Source organism: Melanostigma gelatinosum (genome assembly GCF_949748355.1).
Source record: "Melanostigma gelatinosum genome assembly, chromosome: 15".
NCBI classification, from domain to species: domain Eukaryota; kingdom Metazoa; phylum Chordata; class Actinopteri; order Perciformes; family Zoarcidae; genus Melanostigma; species Melanostigma gelatinosum.
The window spans coordinates 18,376,427-18,396,186 of NC_136648.1; the positions used below are offsets into that span (position 1 = coordinate 18,376,427).

The 19,760-nt window shown below is 41.5% G+C and overlaps 1 protein-coding gene across 1 annotated transcript in view; it reads right to left on the reverse strand.

Annotated features, from left to right (window-relative positions):
* Positions 1-286: 286 nt before the first annotated feature.
* The window catches only part of LOC306788890 (sodium channel protein type 2 subunit alpha-like), a gene marked incomplete at both ends in the record, with an annotated part of 28,363 nt that continues 8,889 nt past the window's right edge, over positions 287-19,760 (reverse strand). The window contains 19 exons of the mRNA XM_079284573.1: positions 287-1,518; positions 2,452-2,722; positions 2,824-2,924; positions 3,217-3,358; positions 3,447-3,500; positions 3,726-3,998; positions 5,115-5,237; positions 6,568-6,594; positions 7,138-7,311; positions 7,770-7,924; positions 8,027-8,144; positions 11,242-11,640; positions 15,634-15,990; positions 16,222-16,395; positions 17,770-18,008; positions 18,511-18,629; positions 18,710-19,092; positions 19,190-19,378; positions 19,490-19,687. Coding sequence (XP_079140699.1) covers positions 287-1,518; positions 2,452-2,722; positions 2,824-2,924; positions 3,217-3,358; positions 3,447-3,500; positions 3,726-3,998; positions 5,115-5,237; positions 6,568-6,594; positions 7,138-7,311; positions 7,770-7,924; positions 8,027-8,144; positions 11,242-11,640; positions 15,634-15,990; positions 16,222-16,395; positions 17,770-18,008; positions 18,511-18,629; positions 18,710-19,092; positions 19,190-19,378; positions 19,490-19,687 — 4,728 coding nt within the window. The remainder of the gene's footprint in view (positions 1,519-2,451; positions 2,723-2,823; positions 2,925-3,216; positions 3,359-3,446; positions 3,501-3,725; positions 3,999-5,114; positions 5,238-6,567; positions 6,595-7,137; positions 7,312-7,769; positions 7,925-8,026; positions 8,145-11,241; positions 11,641-15,633; positions 15,991-16,221; positions 16,396-17,769; positions 18,009-18,510; positions 18,630-18,709; positions 19,093-19,189; positions 19,379-19,489; positions 19,688-19,760) is intronic.

A 19,760-nucleotide genomic window follows, 5' to 3' on the forward strand; every position in this document is an offset into this window, starting at 1 on the left:
TACACATTAAAATAGAGTGGATCTTTTTTCCTATCTTGGTGTTTTAAGTTGCCAAATGTACATTTTTAAGAGAAGATCAACTTCCTCTCATGGAGGTTGTGTGCAACAAAATTGACTTCTGGGTTGTTCAATTTAAACAGAGGCTGAGTTACTTCAAAATATTGCATACTTCCTCGGCATCTGCTAATATATAAAAATGTTTCATCTCTTTGAGCATTTTGAGCTATATTCTCTGCTGTAAACAAAAAAGACCAAAACCACACAAACACTTCCACATAGTCGAGTCTCAAAGGAAAGTTTCCTCGTAGTTCTCACCAGGCTCCCCGAGTTCAGAGTCTCTGGGTATTGATCTGGCGACCTCAGAGAGGTCACTGGCTGCTCTGCTCACGCTGTCATAAGACGGTGGCGAGGACAGTAGAGTGTCCTCTGTTGTCTGTGCAATCTCCACCTCGACAAGTCCATAGTGATGCATCATGGAGGCTATTAGCCCCTCCGTTTCCGGAGCGTTCTCGATATCCACCACAGTCTCGTAGTTTATTTGTCTGTAGAGGTACGATGCCTGCTTCAGATGCCGGCGCACCAGGTGCCTCCTGTAACACCTCTGGATGACGATGGCGGACACCTCTTCCAGTTTGCGGCGCAGCGTGGACGTGATGGGCTCGTGGGAAATCTTGGAGGGGTTGGTCACCATGAACTTCTCCTCCATCTGCTGCTTGAGGGCGTCCATCTCACCCGACTCTCCCAGGACGCGCTTTGTGAAGGCAAACAGGATGTCCAGGCAGTGGATCCTATCCCCGCTGACCATGGGAAGGTCCATGGAGATCAGCTTGATCCTGTTGGGCTTGGCTATGCGCAGCGGCTCCGACAAGGTGTCAGCGAAGATTGACAGCACGGAGAACTCGATGAACTGCGTGGCCTCAGAATCAAACTTCTCCCAGACCTCATAAAACATTTCAAAGTCATCCTCGCTCAGCAGCTCTGTGCTCTCCTCAGTGGCAACGCTGAAGTTCTCCAGAATGATAGCTATATACATATTCACCACAATGAGGAAGGAAATGATTATGTAACTGACAAAGAAAGCTATGCCCACTGAGGGGCTGCCACAGTTTCCCCGGGTGTTAGTGCCAGTGTTGACAAAGCGGGGGTCGCACTCCTCTGGGGAGCTGGCCATGATGGGACTCAGGAGGTTGTCCCAACCAGCCGAGGTGCTGATCTGAAAAAGGCAGATCATGCTATTCCCAAAGGTCTCAAAGTTGAACATGTCGTCAAGCCCATCTTGTTTTTTCACGTAGGCAAAGTTCGCCATACCGAAGATCGCATAGATGAACATGACGAGGAAAAGCAGGAGGCCAATGTTGAACAGCGCTGGCATGGACATCATTAAGGCAAACAGTAGAGTCCTTATTCCTTTGGCTGCACGTATAAGTCGAAGTACCCGTCCTATCCTTGCCAGTCTGATGACCCGAAACAGGGTCGGAGAAACAAAATACTTCTCAATGATGTCGGCAAGAATGATTCCTGTAATGAGACAGAGAGACAAGGCGAGATTAGGATTATCTCATTGCACAAAGATGCACTTAGATATACTTAAAGCTTCACTAATCCAAATGTAGATATTAATAGATTAACTCTGTGTGACGTGAAAGCAGAAAACTTTCACCCGACAGTGAATGAAAATGCTCTTGATAAACCTACTGTATGCTACCTGTCCGGCACCGAATGGCAAACAAAGTTAGCATCGAGCTGGAGATTAAAAGGAGCATTATTAAAGAGCCAGATATTTTCCTCTGCAATTGGTGGAGCCCAAAACAGAGCTAAAAGTAGAGTGAATACTGGACTTATATTCATCTGCTGGACAGCGAAGCAACAACAAATACATGTTAATGTTGCTCCATGTCTACTAGAAGCGTAAATAAGCACCTGTTTGGTAACGTGATAGCCATAATAATTGTACACGGTCATAATGGGTCTGTGCTGTATTTACAGCTTGTTCCACTTCCTCCACGAGGCCCAAAAAAAAATCAGTAAATGCAGCTTCAAGACTTTTAAACATATTGTAATTTATTGAACAGCAGCCAGAAGTGAATCTTTTATGACATAAAGTCACAGTAGAGAATACAGCAATTAATATCAAAGGAACGAAGTAGGAAAATAAAGAACTAAGTAGAAAGCATTTGTCAAGGCTGCACACTCATCTTTATCTTTTATTTGATTAATAAGAATGTTGAGAGATTTTATTCTGGACCTTTGATTCGGATACATCTGCCAGAAATCTTTCATTGAAGGATGTACAGTAGTCCAAGAGAAAATAGCAAACATAAAAAGTAAAATTGCACAACGTTAAAAATATTCTTCTACCAAACAACGGATAAGCCAATGCTGCTGAAAAAATCAACGCCCATGGCTGAGGCAAAAGTTAATGGTGTACTTCATTTTTGTGTCTCCACTTACCCACAATAGAGAGAATCATCACCACAAAATCAAAGATGTTCCATGCAACTGTGAAGAAATAACAGCGAAGGGCAAAGATCTTGATCAGGCATTCGGTGGTGAAGATCACGATGAAGGCCAGGTTGATCTTGTTGAGGATGGTTTCCTTGTGCTCTGACTGTTCATCGGTTTCCACCATCATGGTCACCATGTTGATGATGATGAGCATCATGATGATGATGTCAAAGGCTTGCTTGGACACGAGATCGAAGAAGAAGGCTTGGAGAACATTCTAAGGATTGGGAAATACAAATGGCTGTTATCAGTAGAATATTATGATGAATGTTAGCAGGCAGGAAGATATGAGTAACATTTGACATTATATTATTTTACCGCAGGCCTTGGTATCGGCTTTTGAGGCTTTTTAGATCCCAACTTCTTCATAGCGTTGTAGTACTTCTTCTGCTCTTCAGTCATGAAGATATCCTGCCCACCTAAGTATAGGCAGAAGCACCTGACGTTATCTTTACAGAAAATTGTGAAAATAATGTTTGATGATCAACAAAAGATGGCAAAGGAAGCTGTTTATTTCCTAACTGAGCCAGTTAGTATTTGCACGCAATTCTTCATATTTACTTTTGCCTGGAGAACAAAATATGTAAAATATTTGAAATCCATGACTGTGAAATTCTTCTTTTTGACTGGGAAAAAAATTGCATCTGTCTTGTGAAGGTACAGAGTTGATTGCAAACACCAAGTGGTACGGGCCGTCAGTTTTTCCAATACTCATCTTTCTTTTTTGCTGATTGAAATTGTCAATAATGACACCGATGAAGAGATTGAGGGTGAAGAAGGAACCGAATATGATGAAGACGACAAAGTAGAGGTACATGTAGAGGTTGATTTCTCTGATGGGTTGTTCCTCCACCTGAAACCAAACAGTCCAATAAGTCAGCTGGTTACTGTAGCATTGTTACGATGTAGGCCCTGGAAGTACGGTATATAGACATACTTACTCCTCTTGAGTCAACAGCTGCATGCATTATTTCCATCCATCCTTTAAATGTAGCCTGTAATACAATATTACCCAGCATTACTGTCAAGGCACTGCATTGCATTGTGAATCACTGACTTTATCTATTGGAAAAACATATAAAAAATTGACCTAACTAATGTTATGATCACATAAATTCTTCATGATACAAGAAAAACATGATTCCTAAACTGAAGGCGTGTTTAAAAGATTTGACAAACTTTTAAACAGTGCAGCAAAAAAAACAAAAAACAACACTCACCACTTGCAGAAGGGAAAGGTAGCCAAGTCCCACGTTGTCGAAGTTGACCTTCACCTTTGTCCAGTAGAACTGAGTGGCATTCATAGAGAGGCACTCTGACTTGTTGTTCACTACGGAGACACTGTGGATGAAGCCGGTTTTGTTCACGCACTTCCCGAACTTGCCAGCAAACAGGTTGACCCCCATGATGCTGAAGATGAGCCAGAAGATGAGACACACGAGCAGCACATTCATGATGGAAGGGATGGCTCCTATGAGAGCGTTCACAACCACCTGATGAGCAACAGGTCAGATACAGGTTAGTATCAGTAACAAGGTTCTCCATGAGCCTGGTTACACATCGCTGAACCACTGCCCACATTCTTTATTCAGCTAATGATCCGATAGTTGACTAACTCATCCGAATGCATTGCCAAGTAGGTTTTCACATACATTGCTTAGTGCATGGTAAGAGAAAATAATAGATAATAGAAAGTATTGCAACAGTCAAGAAACATACGTAAAATAGAGAATATGAAAAATATAAAATACAAACAATATATCTGTTTTAAAAATGAATGAAATAATAATTTAGCTACGCAGATTCAACTTTGAACCAATCGGCAACAGATGTTTTAACAAAAATATTGTGAAAAGCACTGAATAAAGCAATATCACACATAGTCTTATCAACGCATGTTTGTATACGAAATCTCAAATAAAGAAATCTTCTAATTAAGTGGAAATATGCCCTTAAGATTTGTAATTGAGCATCTCTGTAAAATGAATAGTTATGACTAAAAAAGACAAATAGTCTACAGACATGCCAGCAGCCTTGTGACGATGTACTTATGCTCAGCCATGCTTTGAGCTAAATGCTAACAATGACAACAGTTCAGTGTGTTAGCGTGCTAACGTTTAGCGGTAAACACAAAGCCCGGCTGAGTCGCATGGGAATGTCATTAGTTTTGGAATACTTTGTTTGCAAACTAAAGGCATTTGGTTGAGACACTTCACTCAAAACCCTAAATGTGAATCTAGTGGCGGTGCGAGAGGAAAAGCCAGGGAATCACCAAAGTCATTCGAATTACTCCTCTGGCCACCACAACCAAATTGGTGGACCAACCAATGGACTGAATAAGCGACTACCCTTGCCAGTCAGGCTGCTAACATGGCTAACAACTATCTTCAAACAGTCCCATGTCCTTGGTTTGAACTTAAAGTCACTTGCACATGCGATGTAAATATTTTTATTTGAACTTGTTAGACAGAATGATGAACAAACTGGGGTAAAAACAAACCCTCCTTTGTCTCGGTCATACTCATACATAGATTTATCAGCAAGTTACAAGTCAATAGAAACTCTGTTGAGATGTGACTTCAGTGTAGTTCAGAAAACGCATTTCTCACCCGCATGCCCTCAAATCTGGACAGAGCTCTGAGAGGTCTCAAAGCCCGGAGAGTCCTCAGGGACTTGATCGCAGCAAAGTCGGAATATCCCAGTGAATTTGCAACCAGACCTATCAAGGACACCTATACAGAGCACAGAAAGACGAGTATACTGTGAGAATCATGAAAAGGATTCATCTTTTTTTTTTATAATACAAGCGGAAGAACAAAAACATTGTGAAAAGCACTAAATAAAGCAATATCACACACAAAGTCTTATCAACATATTAGTTGGGGAACTGCATGAAATAATTATAATAAAAGACCATAAAAATTAAAAACATTACAAGAGCCATATTTTTAGAGTTTTTTGTGTATTTTGGGACATTCCACAGTTAGGAACACTATTACTTAATTTTTGAGGTTTAGATTTGGTTTGGTTTTTGGTTAATCGTTAAATTTAGACTTCCACTCTATTCTACATCCGAAACGGACAGAACTAAATGGTATTCCGCTGTTGAATGACCCATGGATGACAGCCATGAATGGAAATGGCATGGTGTCAATGAAAGAAGTTTATGTCATGATTGATGATGACAAAACACAGACAAGTATGCACATATGGACAAATAGTGTCCATGAATGCATACTCAGCTATATATGCATATAAAATATCCATATATATCAAATAGAGTAAATTTTATAAAGAAGTTAAATCTATCTTTTCCAAATTTGTTTCCCAATTTGCATCCAATTGAAGTTTATTAAAAACAATTTAGGACTTCTAAGGTCCCAATGGTCTGAATTTCTTTATAAAAGTCTATTTACACATGTGTTTGTCCATTATATCTAAAGAAGATTCTCAAAATGTACTCTTGCGACAATAGAAGTCTTTGGCTCCAAGAAAGTACGGACGGAAAAATACAAAAACACTGTAAAAGAAAACAAGTTGGTAGTTTTCATAGAGAGAAACAAAAGGTTGGTAGTTGCAATTATCAAAAGAATTAGACTTTTCTCCTAAACAGACATAAAAAATAACACTCAGCACATGAATTAGACACAACAGTTTAGACATAAGCTCCACCGGTGCATTTATAAATTGACTCAAAAGTCTGTTAAGCAACATTTTCATCAGTTTAATATGCTATTGTAATATGTTTTACAATGTATTATAATATAATATGTAAAGTACATCTTCTGTAGATAAACCTTAAGTATAAATGACACTGCATTTGTTTTTGATATAAAAGCCAAAGCCCCGAAGTGACTGATTCAAAGAATGACGGCTGAGTAACAGCCGCACATTTTTAGGTCATTTCAAAAGAAGTGCATTTGTTTGGACACAAGACGGTGGCTTTTGATATCTCAACAGAAAGCACTTACGAGTGAAGAAACACAGAAGCATTTGTGAGGCAGATGCACGTTTCCAATCCCAGAGCCCATACTCACCTGGGACCTGCTAACTACAACTTACCCTAACAATAGAGCGGTCTGTGGCAATCTGTGTAACAGCAGGTGAAATCAGAGGAAGTCAAGTCAGGCCTCGGGCAGCACGCCTCGGGCACTTTGGATGACCACTACAGACCCAACAGTTTAAATGTAGTGTAACATGACTCCAATGACTGGAGCACTTCTTTTGATTTGTCTGGCAAAATACTGGCGTCAAAGCAAATGGAAAATTGTACAATGTAACAATTATTTAGTGTGCGGTTTAACTGTATGTTTCTGGTTAATTGATCCAGGTTGTAAAAACAGTTGTCTGGAGTTTGTTTTAAACAGGAGGAGCTAATGGTGGGATGAATAAAGTTGTTTTGAATTTGACGCACAGCTTCACTCATGAAGGCGGCCGGTTGTTGTAAAGCATACATGGATGGTCAAGTGCTTTCCTGTAAATAATGTGACACTCACCAAGCTGTAAATCCCACAAACATGACAAGCGACATTTAGCTACAACGGGAGGGGTTCAACTTCAACCTCAATTCTCAACACGTGACTGCATCCTTTTTATGTGGTGCAACAAAAAATGCGTGAAATGTTCGCTTACGTCCACGATAAGAAAGTCGAGCCAGCACCAGTAGTTGGTGAAATACTTCTTGAAGCCGTACGCGATCCACTTGAGGAACATCTCCAGCACAAAGATGTAGGAGAAGACCTTGTCGGCATACTCCAGCACCACCTTCACGACTTTTTTCTTCTCAATGTAGATGTCTTCAAATGCCTGCAACAGGAGAGGGACAGAGGTGTGAGGAAACACGACAACATCACATCTCACCACTGCTGTTGGTTTAACACACAAAACATGAATTTCAGTTGAACTTTAAGATCATCATACGAAAACTACTTGTTTTAAATACAATAATTTTTCAATACGGTTTGAGAAAACACTTAAATGTTGTCATTAAACGTTGTCACTAAAACTAAACAAAGCCATTCAGTTTCAGTACCAATGGAGGTGATATTACACTGCAATCAGGCACTAAACAGAACTGGGATCAGACACTGAAGTGAATAAAGCAGAAATCACACTCAAACCTTGAAGAGTTTTCTTTTACGTGCAGCACATTATTTTAAATTTACATTCAGTAATCTCCATATATTCTCTCTATATAGTTTTCACTTAGTTAGTGGCGGAGTCCGCCATTCACAGTCAGCCGTAATTAGGGAAATTAGCCGTACCAGAGCCCCACTGCTGAGCAGGATCATGAAGATGATGAAAGTCTCAAACCAGCTGTGTTCCACGATCTGGTAGCAGGTCTTCCTCAGCCTCCACCAGGCCTGGCCCAGACCACGGCTCGTATCGATTTCACAGCACTGACAGCGCCTCATGCACACTGAGCGGAAAGGCAAAAACAAACCAGTGCAGACATGAAGGAACAATGATTGCTTTGACTCATCGTTTGACATGGTTACAGCTCTAAATTCTCAATTCTCACATTCTGGGAAGCATTCCTCCGGCTCCATACTCTCTTCTGCCAGCTCTGACAAGTTGTCCACCTCTTCTCCAGGCATCCTCAGATCCACCGTGCTGCCCTCTGATAGGCTGATTATCTCCTGTGCGGTGAGAAGTCTCACTGTTACCAACCAATTTCTTGCTTATAATTTTCATCAAACGGTGTGGGAACCATTACTGAGTTGTCATACACACGTACAGCACAGAATACAGGCGGATGGATATTGCGGTTGTTTTCCATCAGCTCTCAAAGGCTAAACACCTGCTGTGACATCACTGTTTGGGGGTGTGGCCATGTGTGCAATATGCTTATAAATTGTAAACAGAGCAGCGCAGCAGCATTTCTCTGCCCCATGGTCAGCGTGGACTCATCCCATCAGAGCTAGCTCACCTAGATGTACCGCCTTGCCTTTTTAATCTCCTCTGAGCCGTAATTCAGTTTTGATGAGATTTCCGTGTGTTGTAACAGCAACATATTTAACACGATTTATAGGACAGCGGTGCAGCTTCAATCCTATAAACTAGTACGAAGTCTAATCCAGCATTAAAGAGCATCCGCAGGACCTGGCAGCCAGATTACCAGCATTACTAGTGTCAGTGCTCGAAGACGGAGCAGAGGGAATGTGCACTGATGGCATTTTGAGACAATTAGTGCCACATGTACTGTATGCAGTTGTGATACATGCACACATAGACTGATTGGCCGTTGTTCTTTAAAGTGGTCAACTTAAAAATGTGTACAGTAACACTTTATTCATGACTAACTTCTTAATAAACACAATCTTTAGTGAGTATTCAAAGTGAAGTGTATCCTTCTTTACGGCTGAGCAGCTGCTGGTGCCCAGTTAAGCTGATGGAAGGCTCGTTTTGTTTTTTGCTTTTTCATTTCCATTTTCTCTGGTGAGGTGCGGAGCAAAGCAGGTCAGGGAAGTATGAAGAGAGAGCGCCAGACTGCAGCCCGCTCAGCTCAGCCCGGCCCTGCCTGGCTCTGCTCAGCTGTGTCACTTTAATCTGCTCTGCAGGGCCTGGCTCCACATCTGGCCAGCTGCTGTCTGCCTGCCAGAGAGAACAAGACTGGAGCGACACATCCTCCACCTCAACAATCCTCCGGCCCGCAGGACAATGAGAGACAGGGGGAGTGCAGGTGAAGCAGGAAGGGTGAATGAGGCAAGAGGAAGAACCAGGGAGCTTTATAAAGAGAGGCTGAGAGAGAGAGAGATATTTGCTCAACTAATGCACATCACAGTTAGCAACAATAGCATTTGAATGATAAAAAGTAATGCATACTGCAAGTTAGTTATTGTAAGCTTACTCAAGTAGCCAATGTTCATGAATGTTTATCCATGGTCTTTGCGCCAAGAAGGTGTTATACCGTTTTGAAAACATGGAGTCTTCTTTTAGAATCCGTAAATCAACTGTCGTCCAAAATATTCCCCCCCCCCCGTGAAACCTTATGTTGTGCTAGTAGGCAGATTGTGTTTCCTGTCAGAGTCAGGCTAGAGTCAGGCTAGCTGTTTTACTCCGTTTCCAGTCTTTGTGCTAAGCTAAGCTAACTTAATTTTCAGCATACAGACATGAGTACTGAGACATGTACTGGGACATGAGACATGAGTAGTATAGATCTTTACTTCTGGCAAGAACGCAAATAACCTCCAAAAATGTTGAACTATATCTTTAATTATAGCTTACTCAGAAAACGGTGCTGGTCGTCTTATAATACAAACAATGCTAATATTACAAGTAATAGTGCTATCATAGCTACCTCAGTCTGACTTGTGACTCTCAGTAGCCTATGCTTGGCATTAGTGGTCCCCAAACACTCTTTTGTTAGTCTTCCTGCTCTTCTTAAGTCGCGATGAATCACACATCGGGCCTATTAATTAGCATATGGATTTTAGCATAGCTTTGCCCACCTTTCGTCCGAGTACAGGCCTAATCAACCAGAATAAGTGCAAACACCTGTGCGGGTGTCAAGAGCCTTTCAATATTGCTACATCGCTAAGCTAATAGGCCTTTCCCACAGCAGACATTTTGACTTGTCATAGTAGGACAACCACAGGTGTTACTAATAACACTAACGATGGCTCTGCTCAATGTCAAGAACTATAGCTTTAACCTAAAACTAAGAGTCAAAACAAAAACTGATAGATTAATCCTTTGAAATAATTTAGTTGGGTACAGAGCCAGTGAACAACCTGCCACTAAAATCATGTCCTACAGGTTCCATGATCTCCACCATTTAAATATGCAGAACCACCTTTCGTTTTGACATTTGTCGTCTTACACTGTAAATAGGATGACAACAATATTCATGAAGCCTTCACAACAAGAGCAGAAGCACTGTATTTGCATCAAAGTAAAGCTTCAAAATCTACTGTGTTTAGGGTGTGGTAGTAGAAACTCACAGTCCACGCAGTACTTCCTTTTTTTTATAAGTAAAGTGTATTTTGTTAGTAATTGGGAAAGTAGAGATGTTGTTGAGTTTGCTTAGTACACTTTTAGATACTTTTAAGCATAACCGAGCAAGTCAGTCTTCAGCAAGGCAGCTGTACACATAAAAATGTTAAACATGTCTCCTTGCAAGCATTCGATTAAATTTATATGAAGAGCAAACTTCACAATAATAAATTAATAATGAACGAATATTTACTTGGAGCTGTTCCTCCAAGAAAAAGCCTATTTTCCCTACGATTAATACTAAATTACTGTACATAAATATTTTCAAGAAACTTTCTGGCAAATTATGAGGAAATTACAGTCCAATGAAATAAAGCGTTAGCCATAATGCTTGCTGTAGTATTGTATGTCTAACAAAATTAAAAATGTAACCATCAGCATATTTGTATTTGCTAAAATTAGCTGAAATTATTTGAAATCAAAACTACCACAGCCATGGTTAATGTGGTCTCAAGTCAACAACAATCCACGTCAAACACAAGGAGAATATACAACACAGAAGTGAGTTAACTGGGATTCTTCTTACTTTTACAATGTTGATTTTGATGGGAAATTTGCTTCTGGTGTCACCCAAAGCGTGATGTAACAGCAGTAGCGGCTGATCAGTATAGCTGATCATTTTTGCACAAAAATTATTTTTGGTAGATATACATTTGGTAGATAATACCATCCAAAGACCACTGCAACAGTAAACCAAGAGGGTTCAGGTCTGGCGTAAAACACAGGAGGTGAAAAACCCACCTTGTTGTCTTCTTCCTCTGATGACTCAGAAACCTCCTCCTCCTCCAGAAACTCCACATCCGACTCTCCGGGTGCGATGGGAACGATGACCGTCAAGTTGGGGTTCATCATGTAGCTGTCCCCCTCTGGTATGATGTACTTTTCGCCGTAGCGTCCAAAAATCCCACCATTGCTTTCCACGTGATTCCCAACCAGCTCGCTGGCCTGATTGACCTTCTGCTTCTGACGCTTCAAGCCGCGGTTGAAGAGGTCGGCGATGCACGTGGTGAGCCAGGTGACACCGGAATGGATGCGGGCGATGGCGATCTGGATGTTGTTCAAATCGCCATCTTCTTCTGGGGCAGAGAGGTTGTCGGAGCTGAAGGAGCTGAGCAGCAGGGCCAGAAAAAGATTCAACACCTGTGGACAGATGGGTGTTCTGTCACATTACATATCACAACAATTTTATAACCTCACAGCCATTTAGCCTGAATACGGCAGAAAATGCTGTATTTACATTGTGCTTGTATCAACATTTATCTGTCTTGACAAATCAGAGCGTAGTTTAGCCTGTAAGCTGAAGCATAAGTGTACCTCGTGCATGACATGACCTTCTCCCTATTTTGTCAACACTGGCAAATCCTGCATTGTAAATTCAGGAGGATATTCTACACAGATATGCTCAGGCACATATGGCTGCTGTGAGCCACACTGAAATCAAGTTTCCAAGCATCCAACTCCCAAGTAATCTGTCTACCAGCTTAGAGAGCAGCCGCATCAAGCACATCTCTGCACAGCAGCATGAGTGTGTGTGTGTGTGTGTGTGTACTGCCTCTGTGATGTGCACAGTTGGTAAGGATCATCTTTAGCCACTGAGCCAGTCAGAGATGGGGAGCATGAGCAGATGATTAGTGACGAATGCCCTCCAGCCTTCTCGCCACTAAGCATCCTGGATAATCACTTTGGATAAACAGCTTTCCCACGATTCATGTGCGGTGAAGGTTCCCGTCCATTAAACTCAATAAGAAGCACCGTCGTGATCTTTGCCCAGACAACAGGGTCACTGAAGGTGCTATGTGCCCAGTCGTTTCACCACTCATCTTACGTCAGTGCTTCTGAAGGGGCAGAAAGAGTATTTGAAGAGACAGAAGGTGTGAACTGGTGTGAAACCACCAGGGTAAAGATGACAAATGGTGCTGGAGGTAGAGAAGACATGTAACTTTGCAATTGAACGTTTGCTAAGCCCCGCCTCCTTAGTTACTGTTGCAAGTCAAGCTTTGCATTCTGGCACGGCACAAAAGGCAGTTTACGGAAATATCCAAGGCAGCTTTAACACTCAACATTTTTAGTTATTTTTGAAAGACGTCTCTAAAAACATGGCTCTTCAAAACTACGAATGTGAGTTGGTTGAAAACTCAATCTCCTGCTGACTTTGTAAAGCTTTCTTGGTTTCGCAAAACAAAAGTCCCGTCAATCTTCTTAAATGTGGACATGCCGGCTACATAACACATATTGTGCTTAAAGACTGAGGCTGAAGCTTCATGTCTCAGGCAAAAAGTCAGAATTCCCACAAGCTGATGATCCCTGCAGAAGACGTGGGGATGAATGAGCAGAATTGTAAGGGCATTGCAAGGTAGAGTCGTGAGCCACAGTATTATAGTGTAGAATTATGACGAGAATTACCGCTCTGTGGTTGTATAACTCCGTCAAACAGTCAAGTTACAGTTACATCCATGTCTGTCCAGGACGTCATCCCGTCATTTTAGCCATTTGGGTGAAATTGTAATAAAAAGCACGTGAATTCTTCAGTCATGGCAAAAACGTGTTTTGTGAGGTCAGTAGCCATTGACCAGCTCACACCGAATTCTAACCAGTTCATCCTTGAGTCCAAGTGGACATTTGTGCCAAACTTGAAGAACTTCACTCAAGGTACGGGGGCATAAAAATGTAATTAAAATGTTCTTCATTTTAGCATAACCCGCTAGACAGACGGCATGCTAACTTTTGTAGCTTGAGTTGGAGCAGCTTAACACACTGTTTAGTCCATTCCTTACTTTCACTCATGTGTTTTTGGTTATGAAAAGGTGATAAAAAGGACGCCATCCTCCAAACTCTTCAGATTTTGACAAATTATCCGGTTGAGTGATATCATTTTGCTAAGTTAACATGGTAAGTTCAGTACCTCTTTTTAAATAACAGTTCTATAGCAAAATGATGTCATAATACACAACTATGTGTCCCCAAACACTCTTCTATATATATATATATATATATATTTATATATATATATATATATATATTTATATATATATATATATTTATATATATATTTATAAATATATATATATATATATATATTTATATATATATTTATATATATATATATATATATATATATATATATATATATATATATATATATTTATATCTATATTTATATATATATATATATATAAATATATATATATATATATATATATTCTATACATCTATCGTAATTATGGTCAGGAAATACACAACGATGTATTGCACATCCATGTATATTTTACATTAAATAGCAGCATCTATAGATCTGCATGAAAAACAGTATCAGTCATCATCCAGGCAAAGAGTAGCAAATATTTTGGAGTCAACCAACAATGTTTTAAAACATTTCTGACAGACAGATACATTTCAGAGCGTAGGATTAAATGTGGAACACACAAGCATTTAATGGCAGAGGGAACAGAGGGCATGCTGGAAACAGGTGTTAGAACCATATCCACACTTAAAGCCTTGTTCCATTTTTTTAAAAGCCTGACAAGGTTTTAAAACAGTTATGCGACAGAACTGAGCTGATTGTAGTGCAGATGACGCTCGTATTGCAGTGTATAATACTTTTCTAATTTGTGCTAAGCATGAGATGGAGAATCCAGTAGCTGGTAGCACATTTCTCTCTTGTTTGGACTTCCATAACACGTACAGTATCTCTTGGTAATTCATGTTGGGGTCAGGCCACGTGCCCTTAGTAGACATAGAATGAAAAGAAATCCTGAAAATGGATCAGGGCAAAACTGTATGATAATACAAATAAAGTTAAATTAGATTTAACTCGCTCAGGCCGATGTAATGCAGAAACAGGATACAACACTACAATGTGTGATTTCAAGAATCAACACTTCAATGACACCACATTCGAAGTAAAACTACACTGTCCATGAAAAAAACCCGCTGCCACTGCTGGCTGCCTGTACTTCCGGGATTTTTCTGTTGTCATTAACGTAAGCTTAGGACACAGCTGGACAACAAATCACCATATGGGCGGACATACAAATATATACTTATCCTTGCTATGGCACAGAGTAACAGCAGTTGTGTACAAACAGAGCTGTTTATACAGATTAACTACTTTTTTACGGAAACAGCCGCATGCTATGATGTACACGCCGTGTAGCACCCTGTGTGGAACTCAATACCTGCTGCAAAGGCTGGAGCGACAGCGAGAACACTGTGGCCTTGGCTAATCCTTTGTACAGTCACTTAAGGCTTAGTTCATTAGCAGTGGATAAAACATTCAGCCCCGTTGGACATGAGGCTGCGGTAAAGCCGCTCCTCGTGTCCAAACTGTTGTGGCTACAGAGAAATCTGAGCTGGCTCAACATATAGCGACGGGGCATCAACAATTGTTTGGGGATGTCCCATCACCAACCCTCATTGGTGCAACAACGCAATCCCTGATCAGTAATGACATCATCACTTGGTTTACAGTTGGTTGTATTGACAACCAATAGAATTTCTCCCGAAGTAGACTTCCTGCTACCATACACTGTTAAAGTATATGTGCTAGGACTAAGTATTCTTTTATAGTATCGACTGAAGATTAATTACAATGCCCGTGTTCGTCCTAATGATGTAACATCGCTCAGTTGTAATTCACTATCCTGTTCTACACATGACATCATTGCACTTCTGTCCATCCTGGGAGAGGGATCCCTCCTCTATTGCTCTCCCACAGGTTTCTTCCTCTTTCCTCCCCGTTAAAGGGGTTTTTTGGGGAGTTTTTCCTGTTCCGATGTGAGGGTCCCGGGACAAGAGGATGTCAAATGTGTACATATTGTAAAGCCCTCTGAGGCAAATTTGTAATTTGTGATTTTGGGCTGTACAAAAATTAATTGAATTGAATTGAATTGAACATATCACGCAGTGCAACAGAGTAGCTCACTAATGAATAGACAATAATGGAGGTTTACAGTTCAATACTTGTTGGTGTAAAATAAGATTTATTTTTGTGACGATTTATTTTGTAGATCACCTTCTCAGGGATTATTGAGAGAATTTATATGATATTAGTAAATCTTCACAATTCAATGGTTTTGGTCATGCGTGGGCTTTTTTGAAAAAGACTTCTAAAACACGTAAAAATGAAATACTCACCACCAAGTTCCCAATAACCATGACCAACATGAACACCAGGATACAGAGGGGTTGCCCGGCCACTTGCATACAATCCCACATGGTCTCTATCCATTCGCCGCACAGCACCCGGAACACGATCAGGAAGGAGTGGAAGAAGTCCTTCATGTGCCAGCGAGGCAGCTGGCAGTTGATGGAGATCTTACACACACAGTCCTGGTAGTTCTTGCCGAACAGTTGCATGCCCACCACAGCGAAGATGAACACGATGATGGCCAACACCAGCGTCAGGTTTCCCAGGGCGCCCACCGAGTTGCCGATGATCTTGATGAGAGTGTTGAGAGTGGGCCAGGATTTTGCCAGCTTGAAGACTCGTAACTGATGAAGAGAACAAAGTGGAGAAAACAAATGATGCTGCATCTTTACAAGAAGCTGTGTTTGAGTTTTATGTTTGAAGATGATCTAAAAGAATTGAGTCCTTTGTCACTCACCTTTGATTTGTTAAATTTATAAAATATACAACAATACAAAGGCAAACAATGGCAAATGGCAAATAATGAAAAAGCTAGATAAAAAAAAGAAGAAGACAGAGTTGAATATTTCTGTTACCAGTCTGAAAGATCGCAGGACAGACAGCCCCTCCACATTGGAAAGACCCAACTCCATCAGACTGAGGCAAACAATGATGCCGTCAAAGATGTTCCAGCCCTGCTGGAAGTAGTAGTAGGGGTCCATGGCGATCAGCTTCAGCACCATCTCAGCTGTAAAGATTCCTGTGAAAACCTAGAACAGATACAGAGGGACATAAAAACAGTAAGAAGTGGGAAAAAATCAAAAAATGTCCTTTTCAAGTGGAATATTACTGAGTGTATTTCTTTACTAAAAGCTGCACTAGTTCATATTTGTATATTAACAATGGTTTAAATGGATTATGAGTAAGATGACAGGTGTCGCTTGTGACCCACTGATAATTACCCGACTGTAGATCCCTCAGTGTGCGTTTTAGTGTATTTTAGCTCATAGTTTTGGTTTTATGGTCCGCAGAGATACAGTACTGTTTGGTTCAGTTTCACCGCTCTAATCAACCTTGTTTCCAGCAGCAGGCAGTGGTTTTCAGCAGAAAATGCTCCGATAAACCCACCGTACACTTCTGGCCCAGCATCAAACAGCAGATAGACAAAGTGACCGACTAGCTGGTGAACATAGTGGTGCATTTATCAGCTTAAGAGACAGACATTTCCCTCGTGAGTTGGTGGAGACTAAAACAGAGCAAGAAGCAGAGTGAATATTAGATTTACACTCATCAGGTGAACTCAAACACGACTCCAAATTAATGCTAATGTTGCTCTGTATTTGCTGGATGTATGAATACATAACATTACAACTTCGTGAGGTGAAATGTCAATGATGTGTTGACAGTTTTTCTGCTACATCGAAGTGACCAAAAAAGATAAAATAACGCAGCTAGTTTAAGTTGAGGTTTAGAGCTCTGAGGAAAAGGTCAAAGTGAAAAAACCCCAAAAAGTACTAGAATGGATACTCTGCAATGTACCAGCTTTAGGACCTAGACATATATCACATTTAAGAGAAAATATTGATAATATTTGGAAATGTCCTTCACTTGTTGTGACTCAGCCCACGGTGTAAGCCCAAATTTCACAGAAATAATATTTCTATTTTTGAGATATTCCACAAAACTAAAAGACAAATAAATAGGACCAAAACATAAGCAGTGATGGTAACAAATAAGAACGTATTACTTCCATTTATCTTCTTTTAAGTATGTTTTCAAATATGAAGACATTAGCAGAGTCCAGTAGGGGGAGATGGCAAAATAGAAATTGGGGAATCAATCCCACTCCCTCCTAAAAATACTCCCTCTTACCAAGGACAATCGCAAAATAGTCTAAAGCACAACGCTTGATAAAGGATCAACACGGCCTTATTTGACCTTAAGTGCAGCAAAACACTGGCTATAAAAAACCAGACTGTCTGATAAAGAAAGTCATTATCTGAATGAATGCTGTCGCCTTTCCTCTTTGCTTTTTTTTTCCCAGTGAAGCTTTCAGTCCTCTCCGCTGCCAACCCAGCAGCACTTAGGAGAAAGTGTCTCACACGCTGGAAACCTGCCCGCCCCTATCTTTAAAAGCCCCTTACCAGATTGCCCACTGAAAGCATCGTGTTGAACTCATCAGTCATGGGATAGTGCTCCAGGGCCATGAAGAGGGTGTTCAGCACAATGCATATGGTGATACCCAGATCCAGGAAAGGGTCCATCACCATGAACTTCACCCAGTCCTTCAACTTCAGCCACCAGGGGCAACAGTCCCATATCAGGTACTTCTTGGCGAATGTGTACCAGCAGGGATGGCACTTCTGCCTCGACACCTCTAGCTCTGCAAAGAGACATCAAGGTGAACTATTCATCTCCAGACCTCTCCCTCAAGCCCCTCTTAAAAAAGTAAATATGATGCTACAGTTAACAGTGAATTAACTTAGTTTCGCAAAAAGGCTGGAAACTGAGGCAAACAGCTCTGTCCAAAGGTAATACAATCCACCAACCACTGAAAGTTCACTAACTAACACAGTACATCTGTTAAATCCGTGCTAAAACAGTCCAAAAACAGCTAGGGGCTATGGTAACGACAAAACATGATGGAGCCTGTTAATCAATTCGATTTAGAGGTGGATTTTGTTGCCTTCAGACAGAGCGAGGCTAGCTGTTTCCCCCCATTTCCAGTCTTTGTGCTAAGCTAAGCTAACCAGCTGCTGGTTAGAGCTTCAAGCGTACAAACATAGAGCGGTATTGACCGTCTCTTCTAATTTCCAACAAGAATAGCAAATAAGCGCATTTTCACAAAATGTCAAACTATTCTTCAGTTACTCAAAAGGACTCACCCCCCATGGCGTCGCTGAAGAAGCTGACAGAGCTCAGCCCTCTTTTCCTTTGTACTGGAAGGGGCTCAGTCACTGTTGGGGAGGGCTGGAGGAAAAGTCTGGTGACTGTGTCCTCCACACTGGTGAGCTTCGGGACAGAAAACACCCCAAAATAAAATGCTTTGTTTCTTTTTCACTGCAGGATTTTCTAACTACACACAGGCTTCTGTCACTCACTGTGTCTTCCCTGCCCCTCTCCATGCTGTAAGCAGGCATGGAGGTGGGAGTGTGTAGGCCCAGAGTGGTGACTCCATTCTGATCAATGGAGATGTTGAGCCGGCCATTGATGTTGAGGCTGGGGGTGAAGATTTGAGAGCAGTGCACACTGCCCGTCCTCTTCTTCCAGGCCGTCGCTGTTGAACTGGTGCGACTCCTGATGGTGTCCCCGTGCGTGCTGTACTCGTCGTCCCCAAAGTCAGCCTCTGAGTTGTTGCGCGGCCGGAAAGCGCTGAAGACGCTGACCTGGCTTCCCCTCCTGGTGCTGAGGGGGTGAGAGGAGAGCGTGGCCAGCAGAGGGTGGACTGGAAGGGGAGACAGAGATGGCTACAGAAACACAGAGGACACATTAGTTCCAATGGCTTTTCATAAGAACATCAAAGACTGGGAGAAATGTTTAGAGCGTGAGTGTTGGTTGACGTACCATTGGCTCATCCAGTGGGTCAAACTTCTCTTCAGCAGCTTCCTCTGCTGTTACCTCCGACAACGCCCGATGCGATCTTCTTCTCCGGCTGCTGCTTCGGCGTATGCTGCCCATCTTCAGACAGAATGGAGACAACTCTGGGGACAACACTGAGTCTGTATCCTGTGCTTGATGTCTTTTTGCTGCCAACTTCACACAGAAAGGAGTTATGTTACTGGAGATCATTTATTTTTTTCGTCCTAAATTCGAAGCACACATATCAATATGAAAATCCTCGCTGACTGTTCACATTGAACCTACTCTTTGTTCTCTGTGAAGGTGCTCCATGGCCAGCTGAAACTCCCTCTCCTTATGCCAGGCCTCAGCGATGGTTGCCTGATTCTGCTCCTCATAGGCCATGGCCACTACAGCCAGGATGAGGTTGACCAGGTAGAAGGAGCCCAAGAAGATTACCAGCACAAAGAAAATCATGTAGGTCTTCCCTGCTGAGCGCAGCGTCTGAGGGAGCAGACATGAAGTCAGTACAATCAAATCCACATGTTAAAGGGAAATCCTGAGTCCTTTTCTTTCT